General features: G+C 33.9%; 1 protein-coding gene across 1 annotated transcript in view; it reads right to left on the bottom strand.

Moving 5' to 3' along the window:
- Positions 1–945: 945 nt before the first annotated feature.
- LOC118183588 (inactive tyrosine-protein kinase RYK-like) overlaps positions 946–23750 on the bottom strand; it is a 664551-nt gene continuing 641746 nt past the window's right edge. Inside the window, exons 13-14 of the mRNA XM_085815587.1 lie at positions 6875–7011; positions 946–3548 (exon numbers count right to left, since the gene is read on the bottom strand). Of these exons, the coding sequence (XP_085671713.1) occupies positions 3437–3548; positions 6875–7011 (249 nt within the window). The 3' untranslated portion in view covers positions 946–3436. The remainder of the gene's footprint in view (positions 3549–6874; positions 7012–23750) is intronic.

Genomic DNA, 23750 nt, shown 5'->3' with positions numbered 1-23750 from the left:
CAACAAAAAATTAATCCATTACTTCTAACGATATTTATTTATTTTTTTTTTAAGTTTCGAATACTTTACTATGCGTGAAAACAGCGTTTTTCAAGATGGCTGACGTTTGTAAAAATCGCGCCAACAATTGCGCCAACGTAAATCGCCAAAAATCCGTGCAACCGTCTACCCCCCCCCCCAAAAAAAAACACGCTTTTACTTCGTGAAAACAAAATGGCGTCCAAAAAAAAAAAAAAAAACTAGCAAGTTGCTGTAGCAGGGTTGGTCGCCAAAAAATCGCTAAGTTACCATAAGCCGAAGATTAACAAAAATGTTCTTATTTTTTTAGATTTTACACAACAGTTTGCCTATCTTTTTAGAATAACTTGATTGTCCTTTAAAAAAATAATCACTTTTTGCAAACAGGCACTTTAAGGCTCCTCTGATTTTTTTAAATTACTTTATGTGAAGATCACAAACTAAAAATATTTATTCCATAATTTCTTAGTGAGATTTTATAGATGCAATACAATGTGTGAATTATCAACATAAATAAAATTATTAACGAAATTCTTACTAGTTTAGCTCACACAGAGTTCTTTCACTGAGAAATGTCTGAGTATTTTGTAAACAGGATCATGCCAAAATAACAGAGCAGAAATTTCCCCCTCTTACAACATTTATATTTTTCATAAGCGGTAATGGACTCGAAAATTGATAATAATAAAAATAATTGAAAAGGTAAGATTATATTAAGAAACACTTATATGCAAATGACCAGCTCATTTTAATTTTTAAACAAATCAACTCAGCTTTCAAACATACAGGTTAACTTTTAAGCTCATAACAAGAGCAGATCCAAATACTGTTTATTATTATTATTATTATTATTATTATTGAGTTCATATCTTAATGGCATGAATAAAATAATGAAAAGATTTAATTATTTAATCAAGACACCAAACATAATGTTTTTAAGCATTTATTAAAATACAATAAACTTGATCAACAAGTATTTTATACCAACATTTCATTTCAAACAAAAGCAATGTTTTCAATAAATATACATAAATATTTATAATCATCATTTGACATATACTTTATGTACAATATATAAGTAGATACACTTTTAGCCCTTGTTTCTATCAACTGAGCATCTCTCATAGACAAAAGTACGTATGATGAGGGCATTGACCCTACATTATCTGCAGTGTGAATGAATTTATCACAGCTCTGATGGAAATGATTTTCCACAAAGATTGAAATAGTTTATACATTTTTCAAAAAAATTAAGCACTTTTCTTCCATATTCTTGAATTGTTAATAGCTTATAAAATGCAATTCATCACTCAGCAATCTTCTTTTTTTTCCTCATAGATTTGGCTATGGAATTTTGGGTATTTAATTTTCCTTAGGTATTTTCTGACTCAAGAAATTTCAAGCAGCTCAAATTTGCATTCCCAAAATGAGCTTTTTAAAAGCTTTTGAAATTACTTTATTTCTTCACTCATTATATTTTACTTGGGGCAAGAGATAAAATACTCAACTGAATATTTATTATGAGTGGAAATATTAAACTATATCATTTAAATATAGTATTAAATTATTTACGTATAAGACGTTTCAAATAATTTTATACAAACTACTTCACTTTGCTTTTAATGATGGATAAATAAAATAAGCTTATGCCTTTCTCTTACAGAAATGCTATTCTCACTTTAAAAATTTTTTCTTGGGTTAGAATATTTAGTATTTTTTCATTAGTGACAATCCCTCAAAAAGGCTTTGTTGCCAGTACCAAAAAGTCAACCAGTATTATTGCCACACAAAAGAAAAACCCCTGGTATTGTTCTGAAGATTTCCTATTTAATCAACTGCTAAATTATTTGGCTTTTCTGCTCAACAATGTAGGAACTATGAATGAATAAATATATGCTTGAATACAAGCATTAATATTTTTAAAGTATTAATTTATAAGGATTTAACTAATTTGAAGTGATGAAATATATGCAGTTTGAACATTTAAATGTAAAAGAACAATGTAGATATGTATATTTGAATATGAAAAAAAGATAAATTTAATTAATAAATTCAAAAGTTGTATGGTAAATATTGTTAGATCAAGGTGGAAACAAATATGTTTATTTTATGTTTTTCTATGCAAGCATATAATTAATAGGCATATTTTACACCATTTTAAAAAAAGTACAATGGTTACCAGATAAACTGTTTGGCAAAACACTTTGGTACCTTTCTGAAGGAATGATACTAACAGAGTATGATTTGATACAGATTATGACAAATTTTCTGAATTAACAAACTTCAAATATCTCAAATTCGTACTTCTAAAATTAATGGTACTAAAAAAATATGACACATTCTTTTGACATTTATGCATACGAGATATCTTTGATGGAAACTGTTAAAGGTTAATGACATCTATTAAATTAATAGGTATGAATTAATATAAATGTCCATTTATTAATTTAATATAATTTATTATCCTGTGTTTGTTGTTTTTCCTTGAAAACACTGAAACAATGCAACTTAATATTCTGTTACAATGTTATGTTCATGAATCTTACTAAATATTTTACAAAACTTATGGATAAATATCATTATAAATTAATAAGTATGTATACCTTCTATTTCTGACTATCATAAATTTACATACTAGTTTCACACATTAACATTTCAAAGTATCTTCTCTTTGTAGAATACAAATACATCTAACATGCGAAAGTTCACTTTCACTATTTGAAAACTGTACATCAATATATAGATTTATATTTGTATATAAAACATAGCCACACACAAAAACAAGTTGAGACTAGATTGAAAAATGTAGCATGCACCTTATTACACCCCAATTATGAGGCATTTCTTTAGACAAGAGCAAAAGAATTATGTTTGACAAATTACCACAGAAGTACTTGTTTCCAAAATATTTATGCCAGCATCCCTATTTGGTAAATTTTACTTAAAAATTAAAAAAAAAAAAAAAAACAAATTAAAAAACAAATTATAAGATGATACAGTGTTCTCCATTAAATCCTTCTGAATTAAAAAAATGTAGCATAGTATAATCACAGCAAGTGACTTAAGCATACAGTTAAATAGTAATAAAACAAGTACTGTTAATTAATCTAGTGACTGAATATTTCACATATGTCTTAAATAGAGAGAATACAGTAGAAGATTTAATTATTAATTTATAATGTTCAAAGCGAATCATGAAACAAATCTGATTTAAAAAAAAAATGTTTTTTACAAGTTTACAAGAAATTTAAAACTTCATAAAGGAATTTTCTTCACACCATTCAACATGAAAGAATATCAAATAATGTTGAACTTTGTTACAAATATTTTCTTTGAAGTGTAATTTGCTCACATTTAGTTTCATAATATTCACTGGCAGTGAAGGCATAAGGAAATAAAGAAAATATTTCTTTTCCATTCAGATGAACCTGCCCAATGCAGCATGAAATTCTTGCAAGCAGTTCATTAAATGACTAACCGATGGTCTATCTTCAGGCACTGTTGACCAGCAACAAGCCATTACTTCAAACCTGAAATCAAAAGTTTCATAAATTTGAAACTAACCATAAACATATAATAAAAAAATTATAATACATCATATTCTTATATTTAACCCGCAAAAGGAAGAAAAAATTTGTCACAGCTTTATGTTAAAACAACTATTATTTTATATACGAGTTTCTGTAGTAGTTTTCTCCTTGATGTAAATTTATATTATCTAAAACTTATTACAGTACAAAGTCTGTAATCCGGACGTCCATAACCCGGACCTCAAATCTACAAACTTTATGTACGCATTATGCATTTACGCATTCGCATATGCGTTTACGCATGCGCATAACGCATTTACGCATGCACATAATGCATTTACGCATGCGCGTTTAATGTATAACGGACGGCATAAGCTAGGCTAAAATTATCTAAGGCATTTCAGTTAATGTTACAGATTGAGCTGTTCCTTAATCTTCTAATTGGATCCGGCTTATAATTTTTTGCAGACTGTTAGAACAATTTCATAAAAATTAAGCTTGAACTTTCAATTATGTCAAAAAGAGTTTCCAGTTCTGGAACTGCCAAAGGATCTACAAAGCGAAAGTATGTTTCGATGTCCATTAAAGTATGTTTCGAAGGCTCAAGTCGAATTGCTGCAAAAAATGGATAAAGGCCCATCTGTCTCAAAATTATGCGAGAAGTATGGCATTGGAAAGTCCACTATATATGATACAAGAAAAAGGAACTTTTTGAATTTTTTGTGGAAGCATCTTAAACAACTTACATTGAAAGAAATGTTTAATAAAGTAAACAAATAAATATTAAGCTTCTTTTTTTGTGAATTTTGATACCCTTTAGATCATAATTGTTCTTTATTTCATAAATTACGATTTCATATTTTTAATTGCATAATTTCTACATGCCATCTTACCAGATTTAAACTGATGATCTATAATCCGGAAAAAACCCTAATCCGGGATCACCGAAGTCCCGACGAGTCCAGATTACGGACTTTGTACTGTATATGGAAATTTGCTTAATCTTTTAACACAACTCCACATACTTGCTTTCTCATTTAACACAAAATCTATTCGAATATCTAAACATACTCTAAAAAGCTGCCAATACTTGCATTTTGCTTAAATTTTCTAATTAAAGGGATAGGCTGAATTTTGAACTGAACACTAAATTTTGTACCACTTAATTTGGCATTTACTTAAAAAACAAAGAAACAGATGGGGGGAGGGGGTATACCTTGGCATTTTGATACACTTCTTAAATTTATTACATTTTATCCTATCCAATTTGTATATTAGCGAGACATTCTATCTTTTTGAAAAAACATTTTTTTTATAAAAATTCCTGCATTCTGGAAGTTTAACTGGAACTAACTGGCTTTGTACTATATAAGGTGTAAGAACTTCAACTCATATTCAAGTATTAATTTGTAACTTAATAAATATTAACTAGCATGAGCAAACGAAAATGGCTTCTCTGGCTGATTTTGAGAAAATGAAATAAGAATGCTATATAAAAGACTAGAGCCATGTATTTAAAAAAAAAAAAAAAAAAAAAAAAAGGATTTTTTCACCCTGTTCTGCAATAGAAACAATCTGATGTGGACACCACATGACTTTCTCATATGAAATATTAAATTATACACATTTTTTGCTGCATTTCATTTAAATGCATTTCCTCAAATTTAATTAAAGATAGATTTTTCATTTAATTAATTCAGTTCTCTCTTTACGGCAAGGCAAAAATACATAAAGCCTCAAAATATCTCCATTAAAAATTGAAAAATATAGAAAAAAGTAAAATACCAAATATAGTTAAAGCAATTAAAAAACCAATTTTTACAATTAAATTTACATTTTCTAAGCAAAAACAAGCAACTCAGCCAGTAAGCAAGAAGCCAGATTTTTCAGTGCCCGAAATTGAAAGTTTACTTTTGGTCCCACTCAGCAAAAAGACACTGAAGGTGCAGAAACTGACTTAATACAGTATTCTGCTAAGTTTCAAATGTAAACAAATGTGGCTGCTGTGGTAAAAGAAATAGGCTTAGCCGAGCTTAAACAAACAACTTTTAAATTGTTCATAATTCTACAACTATTGCATGCAGGTTAACTAAAGGCATAAAAATCTTAACCAGAAGATAAGAACAACATAATTCAATCATTTTTAAAACAAAAAATGCACACTTTAACCTACATATAAGAATAAAAATAAATAAATAAATAAATTTAAAAAAACCGAGCTCACCAAGCCGAGTAACAGAGTGGGTGTATATATATATATTTATATACTTATAGTGTGGTCGATTGCAACCAAAAAGAGTGGTACACAGTTGCATGTTATAGCAGTCCTATATATAAAATTTCAATGTTCTGGGGCTGCTCATTTTTGAGTTATGCGAGATACATACATACGTATGCACATGCGTTATGAAAAAAATCTCTTCTGAATCCAATTTAAATCAATTTTATAACCCATTTTGGAAAAACCAGTTCTTTATTCTGTCCTTATGTACAGATGTCACACAAAAATATCATTAAATTGCATCCGATAATGGTCAAAATGGATATTTTCGTTGAAATATGATACCCGGAATTTTTCGCGATTACAATATTTTCTTTACTTCGCCCAAGGAAGTGAAAATTAATCCATAGACGAAAAGTATTTAGATATTTTAAGACAAGGCCATCTATTAATTCTTAGGTTTTATAGTGTTATAGCATTTTACATCATTTCATCAGTTTCTCAAACATAACAATAAATTTATCAAAACAAGGCTCCCATATGGTGGGATCAAAGAGCCAATGCTTATATAGTTCACAATCAAAATGGGACTATTTTTAGATTTACTTGAAATTTTCTCAAGCTGAGTTTTTTTATAAAATATATGATGTATATTATGTATTTTTCAGAATATTTTAAAATTGGTAATGATAAATGATAGAAATGGTGACAGAAAATTGGTGCAAAAGTGGAAATATATGCGAAAAATCCAAAGAAACGAATGACAAGAATAATTTTTATAAAAACTAAGAATTATTGTTAAGAAAAAATATTGTCAAGAACCAATTTTCCACAGTTACATCAGAAGTTTTAAAAAAAATTAAGTATTTTTGTATTAAATTTACATCAAAGTACATTAAAAATACAAACTGGATAATTTAAACCTAATTATCTAGAATATTTTTTCAGTCTTATGAAGATGCAAGGAGAAAACTGACACATAAGAACATTAGTATATTTTCACGCATGTTAACTAAAAAATGATTATTGCAGAAAAGTCTTAGCGTAGCTTCTTAAAAGGTTATGAATTATGTGAATGAATGCACTTTTAAAAAAGCATACTTACAGGTCATCCGGGCAATTTTTTGGTTGATCTAACCTGTAACCATCTCTCAAATATAAATGCATTTCAAAAGGATCTATTTCCACATATGGCTGCTGGCCTAAGGTTATCAGTTCCCACATTGTTACTCCAAATGCCCACTGAAATTTTTAGAAAATAATTATTATCATTTTCACCAATGTCTCTGTTAGTTTTTACTTAATCAAAATTCTACAACTGATTTTAATGACAAAACTAATTAATTGTTTTATCACTTTTTATTTATGTTAAAAGCATTCAGCAAGAATCATTTCTGTTGTGAAGAAATATTCCATAAGTTCCAAATCATTTTTTTTAAAGTTTTCCTTTTTGGTTACTCAAAATAAACAAAAAATAATATTGAAAATGCTCCTAGTATCAAAAAAACAAATGATCAAATCCAACCACATTTATATGGACAACATAAAAATTATACTAAAAATAGAGACTGAATTCATTAAAAATTTCAATTAAATGCTATGTGTGAAGGTAAGATATTTTCTATTTCCTATCTTCACACATAGCATTTGATTGAAATCGACTATCTCCAATTGAAAGTCACCATAATCATTCAACAAATCACAATTTCAATATCCAATTGAAATTCACAATATATATATATTTGTAATAATAAAATTCCATAGTCAAGAATACACTCAAAATTCTAACTGTATGTTCTTTTCATTTTTTAATGGCGACGGTCTCTTATTTGAAAGTACGTGGAATTAAATCCACATCCCCGTAGTCAAGTTGTTTTTCCAGCTTTTTCTACACGTACAGTTATAGAATGTTCTGGAAATATTTAAAGCGAACTGGATTGGCTGGCGAGGCTGACGTCATTTTTTTTAAGCTCCGCCTTTCCAAAGGCTATAAAAGGACTCGCAAAGGAATATCGGGATCTTTTTTTTAATGTAACGATGCAGTAAACTTCATACAAAAAGTTATTAGTAGTTCTTTTTTATTTATCTCCTGAATAATAATAAATGGATCCTGTTTTTTAAACTTATCGTCTGATAATTTAAGCTACGATTACATCTATGATTCTTCACCAATCTAATTTATTCCGGACAAAAGCTGATACATCATATATATATATATATATATGTTGTATGATCTTAAATTCATTTAGTGCGAAAACAAGTTACTACTACTTGCGCAATTGCTGCAAAGTAAGTTAATAATAATTTATTTACTAAATAATATTGATTAATTGATTATATTATCTCCTAAGTTTAATTATAGTTTAATTATAATAGATTATCTTAAAAGAGTGAATCCATACTAGTAAGTTATATTTTGAAAGATGTTTTGAAGTAACTTGAAAGTAAAATGTTTTAACGGGGACTGGAATTAAATCATGAATAACAAAATTTCAATTGAAAAAAAAAAAAAAAAAAATTAAAGGCAAGAATTAAATTAAATGCATGTAATCATTGTCATTGAGTCATTGATCGGAAACTAAATTCACTCATCAAATAATTTATCCCATAGTGTAACAATGCAATGGACAAAGCACTTTATTATGAAATAGCAGAGTTTCATATTATTTATAATGGTATTTTAGAATGGTTTAAAGAAGTATTCCATTAAAGAAAGTACAGATTTTCTTTTGCACTAAAAGGAAAGTGAAGTATTACTTTTGGTATTGACAAAAAGTTGATTCTTTCTTTGGTACAGGACTGGATTCAGAAATGTATGTATGCATGCATGTATGTGTTCATGCATGCTTATACTACATATGTACATATGTATGCATGTGTGTATACATACATGCATACACACATTTCTGAATCTGGTCCTGATAACAAAACAGTACCCTTTCTATTTAATTGACAATAACATGTTTCCTAGAGTGTGCCATATGCATTTGATTAGATTAATGTCTAGAAACAGAGTAGTCATCCCACGGCAGAATGACATTGCTTTATTATTCAATTTAGGAGGAAGAGGGATGCCATATTATGAATGTTTTATTTATTGAAAGTTTTAAAGAAATTTATAAAAATTCCAGAACATTATCTTTCTGCTTTTGATCACTGGGATTTTGTTTATCAACATTAAAAGGTGTAGTCTGTGTACCTGCTTAAGTATGCCATCATTCGATGCTAGATATCTTTGATGCAGCATTCATTTTGCAGTATAGCGTGGGGATATAAAAAGTATGTCATTCTTCCCATATCAAATTATGCTGGAAAATGCTCCGTAGTCAATACTTTGATCTTATCTTGATTAAGTCTCTAATGCTTCACATTTAGCAAAAAAATATGAGATCTTAAATTCTGAACAACACCTCTAGGAAGGGAGAATGACCAGTTACATACAGATTTCTTGATATATACAGAAGAAATAAAATTATATTTCATGGCAATGTGAAATCTTAAATTTTGAATGGTACATCTAAGTAGGGAATATGAGCAGTTACATAAAGCTTTCTCAGTGTGTATGGAAGGAGTAATAATACATTTCGTGGAAGTAAAGTTTTTCCAAATAAAGTATTCACTCTTTGTGTAATTGATCTTTCTACCTCCTTAGAGACAATTTAAGATCTTGTATTGCTTGTAACATGAACTCTCTAACCTCTGCCTGCAACTCTTCAAACTTTGCCACACTTTTAAATACCCTTCAAAATTCTAGTTTTGATATCAATGCATTGGGGAGTTACACTATACTGTGTTAAATAAAGGAAATTCATATCTTTGCTTTCTAAAAATTGTCCATCAAATTTGTTACCCAATAATTACCTCCAGCTTTCAAATATTTTGAGTATTTCAGATACTGAGCTGGCTTCTAAAGATAAGGTTGTTCTTAGTATCAATGCAAATTTTTCTGAATTTCAATTCTTGAAGAAATTTTCACTTATTTTCATTTTAACTACTGCTGAGCATAGCTTAAAATTTAGTAAAATTAGTAACTTAGAGAAAGAAGCCCTGAAGCATAACATTTGTCAAATCACAATGCCAAAATGGTATTGAAATATAATTTATCCATAGAAGAACATGCAGTTTCCAAATACCTGAAAATTAATAAAAATCTTGCAGCTATTAAAACTGACAAGGATAGACAGGTTGTCTTCTTGAACAAAGAACTGTATAAAAATGCTGTCTGCTTCTTGAAAAATATTTTGAACAAAGAATAAAAGAACAAATATGTCTGCCTGCAAATTTGCTTGAAGGTTTTCACAAAATTCCAAAAAGATTTATCCAATCATTATATGTCCAAAATTAAACAGATAATCACTTTATGTATTCTGTTAAATAATTGCTAAGAAAAAAAATAATTATTCTGCTTTCGAACTGCATACTTTAATATGCTTTCACACTACTTCTGACATTGCTAAAGCAATCTATCATTCGGTGAAACATCTTGTCAACAGATTTTCAATTCTCCTCATTCTAAAGACAAATACTGTTATAAAGAAAGATAAATACTGTTAAAAATTTCCTAAGATTTCATGACTAAACTTCACTCTCAATCTCCTAATAGTTCCATCATAGTTTCTTCCAATGTTAAATCACTGTTTTGAAATATTCCTGAATCGAATCGGAAGTGCTTGAGAAAGGGGCTTTATGAATTTGACTTCACTGACTGTGAAATTCAAGCATTAATAAAATTTATGAAGCTATGTGTCAAACAAATGAGTCTCATTTTGGTTGGGATTAGGGGCGTGATTTAACCAAATAACAGAAGGCTTTGCCATGGGTAGGCCACTCTCTTTCATTCTCTTGACATTTACTTGTACTGTCGTGAGAAGAATATTACAAATGCTTAATTTGCTTGTTAATGATATGTTTGTTCTATGGGACATACAGATGGAAGACAAAATAATGCGAACACCTGTGAAAAAGTATGACGTATTTCACACCTGGCAGTACAGCCACGCCACCTGCAACAGAAGTCTGCCACCTAGTTAAGCATCAAGAGTAAGGTATCAGTCTGTCAACAGCAGTCACCTACATTGCATGCTTCGATTGAACTGTCTGTGAGAAGTTGAAATGTCAGACCTGTCAGAGTTCCAAAAAGGAATGATAGTTGGAGCGTAATTAAGTGGAGTATCGGTTACGGAAACAGCAAACCTTGTGGGGTGTGCAAGGAGTACGGTATCAGCCGCTATGACAGTGCACACGAAAGAGGGTAAGACGACGTCTTCAAAGCGCAACAGTGGATGAAAGTCAAAGCTGGCTTATAGGAATAGACGGGTCTTGAAGTGCATAGTACCCCGAAAGCACAAGCAATCGTTATCCGAGATAGCATATGAAATGAACAGTCATCTCCAGGACCCTATTTCAACAAAAACTGTCAAAAGGGAACTTCATGCTGCAAACATTTATGGCAGAGTGGCAATTCGTAAATCCTTGATGAGAGCAACTAATGCTTTCAAGCGATGCCAAATGAGCAGAGATCAAAGGCTGGTCCCCACAGCAGTGGCAACAAGTAATATGGTCAGATGAATCATCATTCACCCCATTTCAGACGACTGGACGCGTTTATGTCTGGAGAACGCCAAAGAAGCGTTTCATTCTGACTGCCTCTTGTCTACTGTGAAGTATGGGGGTGGCGCCATTATGGTATGGCTTGCGATATCTTGGCGCGGTCTTGGGCCACTTGTTATTCTGCATGGGAGGATCACATCCAATCAATATCTAAGCATTCTAGGGGATCATGTCCATCCTTTTGTCCAGACTGTATTCCCTGGGAAAAGACCACTTTTTCAAGACGACAACGCCCCCATCCACACTGCTAGGTGTATTCAAGAAAGGTTAGAAGAGCATGACGATGCAATTGAAGATCTTGCTTGGCTTCCTCAGTCTCCGGATTTGAATATTATTGAATATTTATGGACATATTTGGAGTCCAAACTTCGTTCCCGATTTCCACCTTCATCCGGACTTTCAGAATTAGAGACCGCCCTGCAGGAGGACTGGCTTAATATTCCTTTAAATATTGTTCATGACTTTTATGCATCTATCCCACGTAGCATTCAATCTGTACTTCAGTCAAAGGGTGGTCCAACCCCCTATTAATAAAGAACTTCCATTATTTCACAAGTGTTCATATTATTTTGTCCTTCATCTGTATATACTGTAAGGATCTTAAGTTTTACTAACGTTTATTTTATTTTAAATCTTTACTATCACTTCTTATTTTCTACTTCCGGCCAGAATTAAAAGCGTTAACTTATTTATGCAAATTTGTCTGGCGAACGCCATGTACTTAAGTTGTGGCTTTTTGCCAAGCAAGCGAGAGGAAGGAGTTAGTAGAAGCAGGCCGCTTGCCTTAGCAGTTTCACTCGGTTGCTGGTTGTCTTCCAGGCCAGAGGTTTAATCCTCTTGATAATTTTAAACGTATTGTAGTGTTAACAGTTCTCTGTACTACATACGGCTTCCTGTTAATATACGGCCAATCTTCCACGTAGGCCCTTGTTTATTATTCCAAAGTTAAGTTAGAGTTTAGTTAATATTTTTATATTCTTACGTTCAGACCACAAGTGGTTGGTCTCTGTATTCCGAAGTCCGGAAATTATTGTAAAGAGTGAAAAATAAAGGGTTTCGTATACCCTTCCTGTGTATCTTGTCTACTTCCCACATTTATTGAACATAGCTTTAGTAAGCTCCCTGTTCCGTGTCAGGTCTTTGCATGTTCCCAAAGCAAGTAAGGCGGAACACTGAACCTGATAGCGGCGCCCGACGAAGAAAAATAACCATGGCCGAGTTTCAAGAAGAACCTGTGCTGCCTGCAGAAGCGGCTCAGAATCCAGAAATGCCAGCTGCCGCCCTGGAAGGATTTGGTTACATAGTCCAGACCATGCGCGCAGCGATGAAACCATAAGCAACATTTAAAGGAAATTCACCTGTAACCAGTTTTTTGGAAAAATTGGAGGACACTTCATGATGTATCCCGTGCACGAGTTCCAGAAAGTCACCTTAGCTACTAGCGCTTTGAGGGGCCAAGCGCTTAATTGGTTCAAATGCATAGGCAGAAGTCTCTTGGGTCAAGCGGGAAGTCCCACCTATACTTACGAAAATTTCAAGACTGCCTTAGTAAAAGCCTTCCCTGTCGTAAGGGATAGTGCGAAATTAGAAGCGCAACTTTTCAGCATATACCAGAAACCAATTGAAAATCTCTCAAGCTTCATTTTAAGAAAAATTCACGTCTTCAAACTCTTGTATGGAAACCGTCCGGATCCTGAGATAATTCAAGTGATTTTGCCGAGGTTACTTCCCCAAGTACAAGACTTTGTTGAATTAAGGAATCTGACTACACTGGAAAAGTTATTTGAGCTAGCAATCCAGTTTGAAAGTAGAAGAACGGCGGACATTGAAAGAAGACGCCAATATGAGCAACGAAACCAATTTGGTGCGCCAAGACCACAGCAAAGTCAAGCACACGGCTACGGAAGCAAAGCGAATCAGTGGGCCAGGAAACCCGAGTATCAAAAAACAACCGGCGAACGTCGACAGTTCAATAGCAATCCAGGAAAAAAGTCTCAAGGCCAGAGGAAAAAGAAGGAAAGCATGGAAAGAAAAAAAGATTTAAACTAAAACGGATTTCTGCTGACGGGAGGGTGCGGAAATCCGAAGGCCAAGAAAACCCCTCTTCCTTCAAGTTAAATACAGTGATGGTGAAAAATTTGACTCTTCCAAAGATTGAAGTGTTGGTGAATAACACCCCAGCCACCGCACTCCTGGATACAGGCGCGCAGTGTTCCTGTGTGGCAGAAGATTTTTTTAGGAAGTATTTTCGCAAATATCGCATATATAATTCGGATAATACGACAGTGTTAGCTGCGCAAGGAGAAAGATGCAAGTGCATAGGTAAATTACCGCTATACGTCCGAATCAAGGACGAACAAGTAAAGGTTATGTTTTTTATAGTAAAGAATCTGCAAGCACATATTATCTTAGGGATAGATTTTCTTTCAGAGGCAGAAGCAACGCTGGATTTTAATGAAGCGTCCCTTAAGCTGACGATGAAACCAGCTCGAGAAGAAAAAACGGAACCGCCAATTTAAACCTTGACCACCTGCCTAAGGCAGAGCAACAAAGAATCCGACAAGTGGTAAGTGAATTTGCTTCGTTATTTAGTGATATTCCAGGATTTACTCAAGTTACTAACCACAGTATCGACACCGGAGATTCAATGCCAGTTCGCCACAAAGCATACCGGTATGATAAGAATAAAGAAAAAATTATAGAATGGCACATTCGAGATATGTTACGGAAAAAGATCATAACGCCCATCTCAAGTAGTTATGCTAGCCCGGCAGTTTTATGTAAGAAAAACAATGACTATCCATTAACACATCCAAAAAGGTGGCGTTTCGCGATTGACTATCGTAAATTAAACTCCATAACTAAATATCCGGTATATCCGTTACCTATTATTGAAGAAATTCTAAGGAACATAACGTCTACCAAATACATGTAGACTTTAGACTTAACGACTGGTTATTTTCAAATAGGGGTTAGACCGGAAGACGTGCCTAAGACTGCTTTTATAACCAAGGCTGGCACTTATGCATTCCTGCGTATGCCGTTTGGCCTTTCAGGGCCACCGGCAACATTTCAGCGATGTATGGACATTGTGCTAAGGCCTGTTCTTGGAAAGTCCACATTTATCTACTTAAACGATATCATTATTACTAGTGATAATCTCGACTAACATGTACAGGATTTAAGACAGGAGTTTTCATTATTAAATGAGGCCGGTCTAAAAGTTAATGTCGAGAGTGCAAATTTGCAGCCCCTGAATTAAAATACTTAGGTTACAAAATATCTCAGAAAGGAATCGAGACAGACGAATCAAAAATAATCGCTGTGCAAAAGTATCCGCCGCCAAATACGGCGAAGAAGCTCTCTTGTTTTCTAGGACTTTGTTCATATTATAGGACCTTTATATAAGATTTTGCAGCTATTGCTGAACCATTGTTAAAATTAAAAAGGAAAAAGGCAAGATTCGCGTGGACGGCCGAAGCCAATAGTGCTTTCGAAAAATTAAAGCAAGCATTAACGCAAGACCCTGTGTTGAAATTTCCTGAAAAGGATGAGAATTTAGAAATTTCAGCGGATGCTTCCGATTATGCGGTAGGAGCGGTGCTTTCGCAAAATCAGCAGCTCGTGGCATTTTTTAGTCGAACTTTAAATCAAACACAAAGAAATTATTCCGCGACCGAGAGAGAGGCACTTGCAGTTCTGTTAGCAGTGCAAAAGTTCCGAGTCTATTTTGGAAAGGCGCCGATAACAGTATACTCTGATCATGCGGCGGTAACTAGATTGTACTCAGGGAAAAACTTATCCCCAAGGTTAATATGATGGGCACTCAAGCTACAAGAATATAATCTGGTAATCAAGCATACCCCCGGAAAGGAAAATATCGTAGCAGATGCCCTATCCAGAATAAAATTAGATGAAGAAGGTAATACTGTAAAGGTGGCAATGCTCACAGCATGTACAATAAATTCCCAAGAAACTGTAATAACCGAACTGGGTAAGGATCCTGAGTTTGGAAACATTTATGAGTATTTAAAGCATCCTGAAAATTTTAGCCACCAAGATATTGTGGCGATAAGAAATAGGGAGGCCCATTACGAACTAATAGATGGTCTATTCTTTTATACAAAAACTACGAATTCCAACAACGAATTTCGACCTGTTATCCCAGCTAGTCTTAGATTAAATATCCTGCAGGAGCTCCATGACAGCCCTTTAGCTCCTCATGCTGGTATTCGAAAAACTATCCAACGCGTACGCAAGGCAGTCTATTTTCCTGAACTGCAAAAGTTAACAAGGGCGTATGTCCAGTCCTGCCCAATATGTCAAGCAGTTAATTATATTAATTTCCGCCCGGCCGTGTTTCTAAATAGTATTAAATCCGAATTTCCAATTGAAATAATTGGCATCGATTTATTGGGCCCTTTCCCAAAAAGTCAGTTAAATAAAAGTCGGTATCTCCTTGTTATGGTTGATCATTTTAGTAAGTGGACCGAACTTGTTCCCTTAAAACGAGCCTCCGCAAAATTAGTTACTGATTCTATTTTAAATAAATATATTTTAAAATACGGGGCGCCCCTAAAAGTTATATCGGATAATGGTCCTCAATTTGTAAGTAATATATTTGAAGACATGTGCCAAAAATTGGGCATGTGTCATTTAAAAATGGTCCCGTATCGGCCGCAATCAAATATAGCGGAACGGGTCAATAGAAATATAGTGAAAATTATCCGTAGTTATGTTAAAAATTTTCATAAAAGCTGGTATAACTATGTCAATGAATTTGCTTTCGCCCTTAGGACTGCAAAACATGATACAACGGGCAAAACTCCTGCTGAGTTATTTTTAGGCAGAAAGATTATAACGCCGTTAGATAAATTATTTTATGTTCAACAAAGAGCCCCAGAATTTAAAATGGGTGATATAGAAAAATTAATTAAAGAAGCAAAAAAGAACACTGAAGTAGCACAAAGAAAACAGAAGCTCTATTATGATATGAAACGACGGGGAAAAGATACAAGGAAAATTTGAACGGCCCGCAACGAGATCCAAGCAGGAACGAGAGAGAAGTGTCCCGGTTCCGCTAAGACCAGCTGCAATCAAACGGCCAAGACCACAGGCAGAGGCGAAAAAGAAGGTATTCAAGGGTGACCGAACTGGAGGGAAAAGAAAGCTCCTAGAGGAAGGTCTGAAGGGCGAGCCCGCACAAGAAGGAGGATAAATCAAACACGAATCTTCGCTACCTTCCAGGACTGGGCAGAGAAAAGAATGTCTGAATATCACAAAGATAAGTAAAATTTTATGTTACTTTGCAAACTTAAGTTAATCTTTCACTCTTACTGCAAGTGGCAGATTTCAAGACGTTTTACCTCATGTGAGGTCTACCTTTATCGCCAAAAGGCGAGAAATGAGTTGTTACCTATTTTGGTATAATGTTTTTCAATTACTCGCGTGTAAAACTAAAGTTATGTATAATAGGAATGTGTAAATACTTGAATATTGTAAAAGTTATTGCATACATTTTATTTAAAACATTCTGGCAAGAAAGAAGTTTTAGTCTGAAAGACTTTTGAAATGTAGTATTTCAATGTAGAAGAATTGGCACTTGCTTGGAAAAGAATAGAAGTTAACAATGTACTACTAATGTATGTTTTAAAATGCGTAAAATTAACGGTATGTTAATATGTTCTTATATACAATGTGAACTGTTATTTTAAGCGTTAAGAAATACTGTGATATGTTAAAAGTGAAAGTAATGCCAAAAAAATTTTTAAACTTATTCGTGTGACTGTAAAAAGAGCCAAATTACTGTGAATATGTGTTAAAGGTTGAATGAATGTAGTTAGTCTCTCTGACGCTATACTTCAGAGTTAGCCACTTTCAGAATAGTACCTCAGGGTTTAGAGATGAAGATAAGATGTGTTACGAGGTCTTGTTATGTTGAATTTTAACACGTTAGTGTTTTGATTGTAGGAGGCAGTGTTGAACACTTATACATAAACACATTCGTGTTTGGTTTTTTCTTTTGCAACACATGTCAGAGAGCACGGGGAGAGATGATTAAAATAAAGTCATGAATGAAATAAGAATGTTAAGAGAAATATAAATATTCATGTGACTTGCCATTTAATTGTGTAACATTTCATTAAACTAGTTTTCCTTCCAGATCTCTGGAAGGAACCAGATTTCAACTAAAAGCTCCTGTTTAGATGCAGTACAGATGAAAATTAATTGTCCATGGAGCTGATAATGTAAAAAAAAATTTTTTTTTAAATTTCTAGTTTCTAGTGAAAAATCTTTGTAAAAGATTGGCCTCGCGTTAGATTCTAGAGCTAAAACTTTTCAACAAGGTCGTTTTAGATCTCAGTTTCAAACTAATTAACTCTGGCGGGAAGTATGTAAAGATCTTAAGTTTTACTAACGTTTATTTTATTTTAAATCTTTACTATCACTTCTTATTTTCTACTTCCGACCAGAATTAAAAGCTTTAACTTATTTATGCAAATTTGTCTGGCGAACGCCAAGTACTTAAGTTGTGGCTTTTTGCCAAGCAAGAGAGAGGAAGGAGTTAGTAGAAGCAGGCCGCTTGCCTTAGCAGTTTCACTCGGTTGCTGGTTGCCTTCCAGGCCAGAGGTTTAATCCTCTTGATAATTTTAAACGTATTGTAGTGTTAACAGTTCTCTGTACTACATACGGCTTCCTGTTAATATACGGCCAATCTTCCACGTAGGCCCTTGTTTATTATTCCAAAGTTAAGTTAGAGTTTAGTTAATATTTTTTATGTTCTTACGTTCAGACCACAAGTGGTTGGTCTCTGTATTCCGAAGTCCGGAAATTATTGTAAAAAGTGAAAAATAAAGGGTTTCGTATACCCTTCCTGTGTATCTTGTCTACTTCCCACATTTATTGAACATAGCTTTAGTAAGCTCCCTTACTGTCCCTGTTCCGAGTCAGGTCTTTGCATGTTCCCAAAGCAAGTAAGGCGGAACACTGAACCTGATAATACTTATGAATCACTGTCTTTTTCTCCATGCTAAATACATAGATTTTAAAATACAATTTATTAATGAAGTGAGTTCCACACAAATGTTTCATATAAACTGTTTGCTACCTCTTTATCCCCTCAAGCTTACTCTTCCTATCCATAAAGACAAAAAATTGCAGCCTTTCACACCTTTGTTCATTATGCTACTTATTTATGCTTCTCTCTTGCTACTTTGGACCTCAGTTCTCTGAAAAGTATTAGTTTTTTCACATAGTTTCCTTCCTATCAATGATAGCACTGCATTTAAGAGACTGTAAGCCATCTTCTTCAACTTAAAGTATTCAGATTAAGGATGATTTAATTTCATTCTATCGACTTGTCCACTATTTATCTCTAAGCTTAGTCTTTCTACTTGCTGAATATTTCAAACAAAATGATTTTTAAATTTATTTTAAAGCTAGCAATAAATTCAAGCTTCCATTTGTAAAAAGTGAAATGCAAGAACTTCATTCATTGGGCGTTTAGAAAATTGCCCGGAAGTGTGATTTAGCCCACCTACAGACCTTTGAAATTCAAGGTGAAGGTACACATTAGGCATGTGAAATGAAAGGAAGTCAAGAAGTTTTCAACTGCTTTCTCTTAATGGGATAAAAACCATAATTTTCATTTTATGAAAGATTAAATTATTGCTCACACTAATTTGCTTTTCAGCGTGGATTTCCTAAATACTTCAGATATCTTTTTACACAATAACCTAATCAGTTGTATAGCTTCCTCTCCATAATATTCCTGCAATAAAAAGAATTCCATCTTTATTTGAGCCAATTCTTAGGTTTAACTAATTTTTTATTTATTTTTTATAGTTTGAGAAAAGATGTACTGAATAGTGTTTCAAAATGGCCAAATTCTCATACTCATTTTACAACATGAAATAAAGATTCACTCACAAATACCTTGTACTGCTTCCAACTATGTAGATTCTTGCAGTTTATATTAAATTTTATATAATATGCCAATAAATATTCTTTCTCTTGTGTGACTAAATTTGATGAAGACATGCCTATTACCATAGATATGTAGCAGTTTAACCATAAGACTTTTGAGTACTTATTTATTTTTTGTTAACTAAATTGCAATATTTCATATAACTAAAACTGTAACTTTAAAGAAATTGTAACCATACCTGTATATCAGTTAGTAGGTTTGGCTGGTGCTTACCTGCAGATGCATGCATCCTTTTAACATGTTTTTGTTAAATATGTTGTGAAGATGACAGCTGGTTTATTTTACTAGGTAAATTACTTCTTTTCCAATACAAAGAACATTTGTTCTGACCTAGAACGCTATAGTAGTGTACTTGATATACTACTGTAGTGTTCAGTGATACTCAGAAAAAAAAAAAAAAAAAAAAAGGAGACTGAAGTATTAAAATGCTGCATAAATGAATACTTGTAAAACATTCTTGGACTAAAAAAATACTGTTTGACTTCCCTTTGCCTGAAACTATTAAATACTGTTCGTTTTCCTAACTTCATATATATCTACATTTATGTAACATTATTATATCTAGAAAGGAAATATGAACACCTCAGCTTTTCAGTCTTTATTTTTAATAGTACATAACAAACATTTAACTGTAAGCAGACAGCTATATATCTTTACTTTTTAAAAATGGCAAAATTATTTATATAATTTGATATTTTTCTTAAACTTACCACATCACTTGCCCATGAAAATTCTTTTTTAAGCAAACTTTCTATTGCAAGCCATTTAATTGGTCTGTTTTCATTATCACCTAAGCAGTGATAATCGCTGGGAAACAAATCTCGAGATAGAGCATTATCCGTCAGTTTTACTTGCAGCCAGTCATCTACCCTGTAAATAAATATGAGGGTTTCTGTAAGGCAATTTTATATTACTAATACACTTTAAATCAAACTTGAATCTCAAATACTGTATAAATTAAGACAATACTATGATGTAGTGCCAAAACAGTTTAAGAAGAATGGAAGGATGGAATTCATTTAATTTCAATCATGTAATTATAATACAAAAGCCACACATAGATTTAAAGAAAATAACGCTGGAATAAAATATATTGTTACAAAATGTCCACCATGTGGTAAGATAGCTTTCCCACAAGGAGAGGCAGGCTGCAAGATTTGGCGCGAAATCGCCCATTTGGGGACATGCCATAGACGGATAGAGAACGTTATGGAACTAATTCTTACCGCTTTGGCCGAGAATGTTCTCAAACGTAAGCCGAAAGCTATTTAAACCTTGCTGGTTCGCGGAGTAGTGTGTATCTCACTAGAGTTTGTCGAGGCGATAGCGAGTCTATCGAGTGTCTCGTAGTCTTGTAAGGATCTTAAGTTTTACTAACGTTTATTTTATTTTAAATCTTTACTATCACTTCTTATTTTCTACTTCCGGCCAGAATTATAAGCGTGAAGGTTTTTATGCAAAGTTTGTCTGGCGAACGCCAAGTATTTAAGTTGTGGCCTTTTGCCAAGCGAGAGAGAGGAAGCAGTGAGTCAAAGCAGGCCGCTTACCTTAGAAGTTACGCAGTTGCTGTTTGCCTTCCAGGCCAGAGGTTTTAATCCTCTTGATAAATTAAACGTATTGTAGTGTTCACAGTCTCTGTGCTACAAACGCTTCCTGTTATTATAAGGCCAATCTTCCACGTGTATTATTCTAAAGTTAAATTAGAGTTTAGTTTTATTTTTTATACTTTTACGTTAGACCACAAGTGGCGGGTCAGTGTATTCCGAAGTACGGAAGTTATTGTATATAGAGAAAAATAAAGGGTTTTGTATACCCTTCGTCTGTATCCTGTCTACTTACCACAGTTAGTGAACATAGCTTTAGTAAGCTCTCTGTTCCGAGTCAGGTCCTTGTATGTTCCCGAAGAAGGTTAGAAGGAACATTGACCCTGATAGTGGCGCCCAACGATGAAGAATAACCATGGCCGAGTTTCAAGAAGAACCTGTGCTGCCTGCAGAAAAGGCTCAGAATCCAGAAATGCCAGCTGCCGCCCTGGAAGGATTCGGTTACATCGTCCAGACCCTGCGCGCTTCGATGAAACCAGAAGCAACGTTTAATGGAAACTCACCGGTAACCAGTTTTTTTGGAAAAATTGGATGACCACTTCATGCTCTACCCCGTGCACGAGTTTCAAAAAGTTACCTTAGCTACCAGCGCTTTGAGGGGCCAAGCGCTTAACTGGTTCAAATGTATCGGCAGAAGTCTCTTGGGTCAAGCAGGAAGTCCCACCTATACTTACGAAAATTTCAAGACTGCCCTACTAAAAGCCTTCCCTGTTGTAAGGGATCGTGCGAAATTAGAAACGGAACTTTTCAGTATATATCAACAAAGAATCGAAAACCTCTCGAGCTTTATTTTAAAAAAAATTCACGTTTTCAAACTCTTGTATGGAAACCGTCCGGATCCTGAAATAATTCAAGTGATTTTGCCGAGGTTACTACCCCAAGTGCAAGACTTTATTGAATTAAGAAACCCGACTACACTGGAAAAGTTATTTGAGCTAGCAATCCAGTTTGAAAGTAGAAGAACGGCGGACGTCGAAAGAAGACGCCAGTATCAACAGCGAAACCAATTTGGTACGCCAAGACTACAGCAAACTCAAGCACATAGCTACGGAGAAAAAGCGAATCAGTGGGCAAGGAAACCCGAGCATTCAAAAACAGCCGGCGAACGTCGACAGTTCAATAGCAACCCAGGAAAAAAGTCTCAAGGCCAGTGGAAAAAGAAGGAAAGCACGGAAAGGAAAAATAATTTAAACTAAAACGGATTTCTGCTGACGAGAGGGTGCGGAAATCCGAAGGCCACGAAAACCCCTCTTCCTACAAGTTAAATACAGTAATGGTGAAAAATCTGACTCTTCCGAAGATTGAAGTATTGGTGCATAATATCCCAGCCACCGCACTCCTGGATACCGGCGCGCAGTGTTCCTGTGTGGCAGAAGAGTTTTTAGGAAGTATTTTCGCAAATACCGCATATATAATGCGGATAATACGATAGTGTTAGCGGCGCAAGGAGAAAAATGTAAGTGCGTAGGTAAAGTACCTTTGTATATCCGTATCAAGGACGAACAAATAAAGGTGATGTTTTCTATAGTAAAGAATCTGCAAGCACATTTAATTTTAGGAATAAATTTTCTTTCAGAAGCCCAAGCTACGCTGGATTTTAATGAAGCGTCCCTTAAACTGACAATGAAACCAGTTCGTACTGAAAACGCTGAACCGCCGATGTTAAAACTTGACCACCTGCCTAATGACGAGCAAGATAGAATCCGACAACTGGTAAGTGAATTTGCTTCGTTATTTAGTGATATTCCAGGATTTACTCAGGTTACTAACCATAGTATTGACACCGGAGATGCAATGCCAGTTCGCCAAAAACCATACCGGTATGATAAGAATAAGGAAAAAATTATAGAATGGCACATTACCGATATGCTACGTAAAAAGATCATAACGCCCATCTCAAGTAGTTATGCTAGCCCGGTGGTTTTATGTAAGAAAAATAATGACTATCCTTTGGAGCATCCAAAAAGGTGGAGATTCGCTATTGATTACCGTAAATAATATTCCATAACGAAATATCCGGTATATCCGTTACCGATCATAGAAGAAATTTTAAGGAACATAAAATCAACCAAATTTATGACGACTTTAGACTTAACGACTGGTTATTTTCAAATAGGGGTGAGGCCTGACGACGTGCCTAAGATTGCTTTTATAACCAAGTCTGGCACTTATGCATTTTTGCGTATGCCGTTTGGCCTTTCAGGGGCCCCAGCAACATTTCAGCGATGCATGGACATTGTGTTAAGACCTGTTCTTGGAAAGTCCACATTTATCTATTTAGACGATATCATTATTACTAGTGATAATCTCGACCAACATGTACAGGATTTAAGACAGGTGTTTTCTTTATTAAATGAGGCCGGTCTAAAAGTTAATGTCGAAAAGTGCAAATTTGCAGCCCCTGAATTAAAATATTTAGGTTACAAAATATCTCAAAAAGGGATCGAGACAGATGAATCAAAAATAATCGCTGTACAAAAGTATCCGACTCCAAACACGGCAAAAAAGCTCTCTTCTTTTCTAGGACGTTGTTCATATTATAGGTCCTTTATAAAAGATTTTGCGGCTATCGCTGAGCCATTGTTAAAATTAAAAAGGAAAAAGGCAAGATTCTCGTGGACGGCCGAAGCCAATAGTGCTTTCGAAAAATTAAAACAAGCATTAACGCAAGCCCCTGTGTTGAAATTTCCTGAAAAGGATGAGAATTTAGAAATTTCAGCGGATGCTTCGGATTATGCGGTAGGAGCGGTACTTTCGCAAAATCAGCAGCCCGTGGCATT

The sequence above is a fragment of the Stegodyphus dumicola genome, chromosome 4 (assembly GCF_044657685.1).
Source record: "Stegodyphus dumicola isolate Sdum_Otavi_A_Nest chromosome 4, ASM4465768v1".
In the NCBI taxonomy this organism is placed as follows: domain Eukaryota; kingdom Metazoa; phylum Arthropoda; class Arachnida; order Araneae; family Eresidae; genus Stegodyphus; species Stegodyphus dumicola.
Note: the sequence above shows the minus strand (reverse complement) of the source record. Positions and strands in the feature narration are given on the sequence as shown.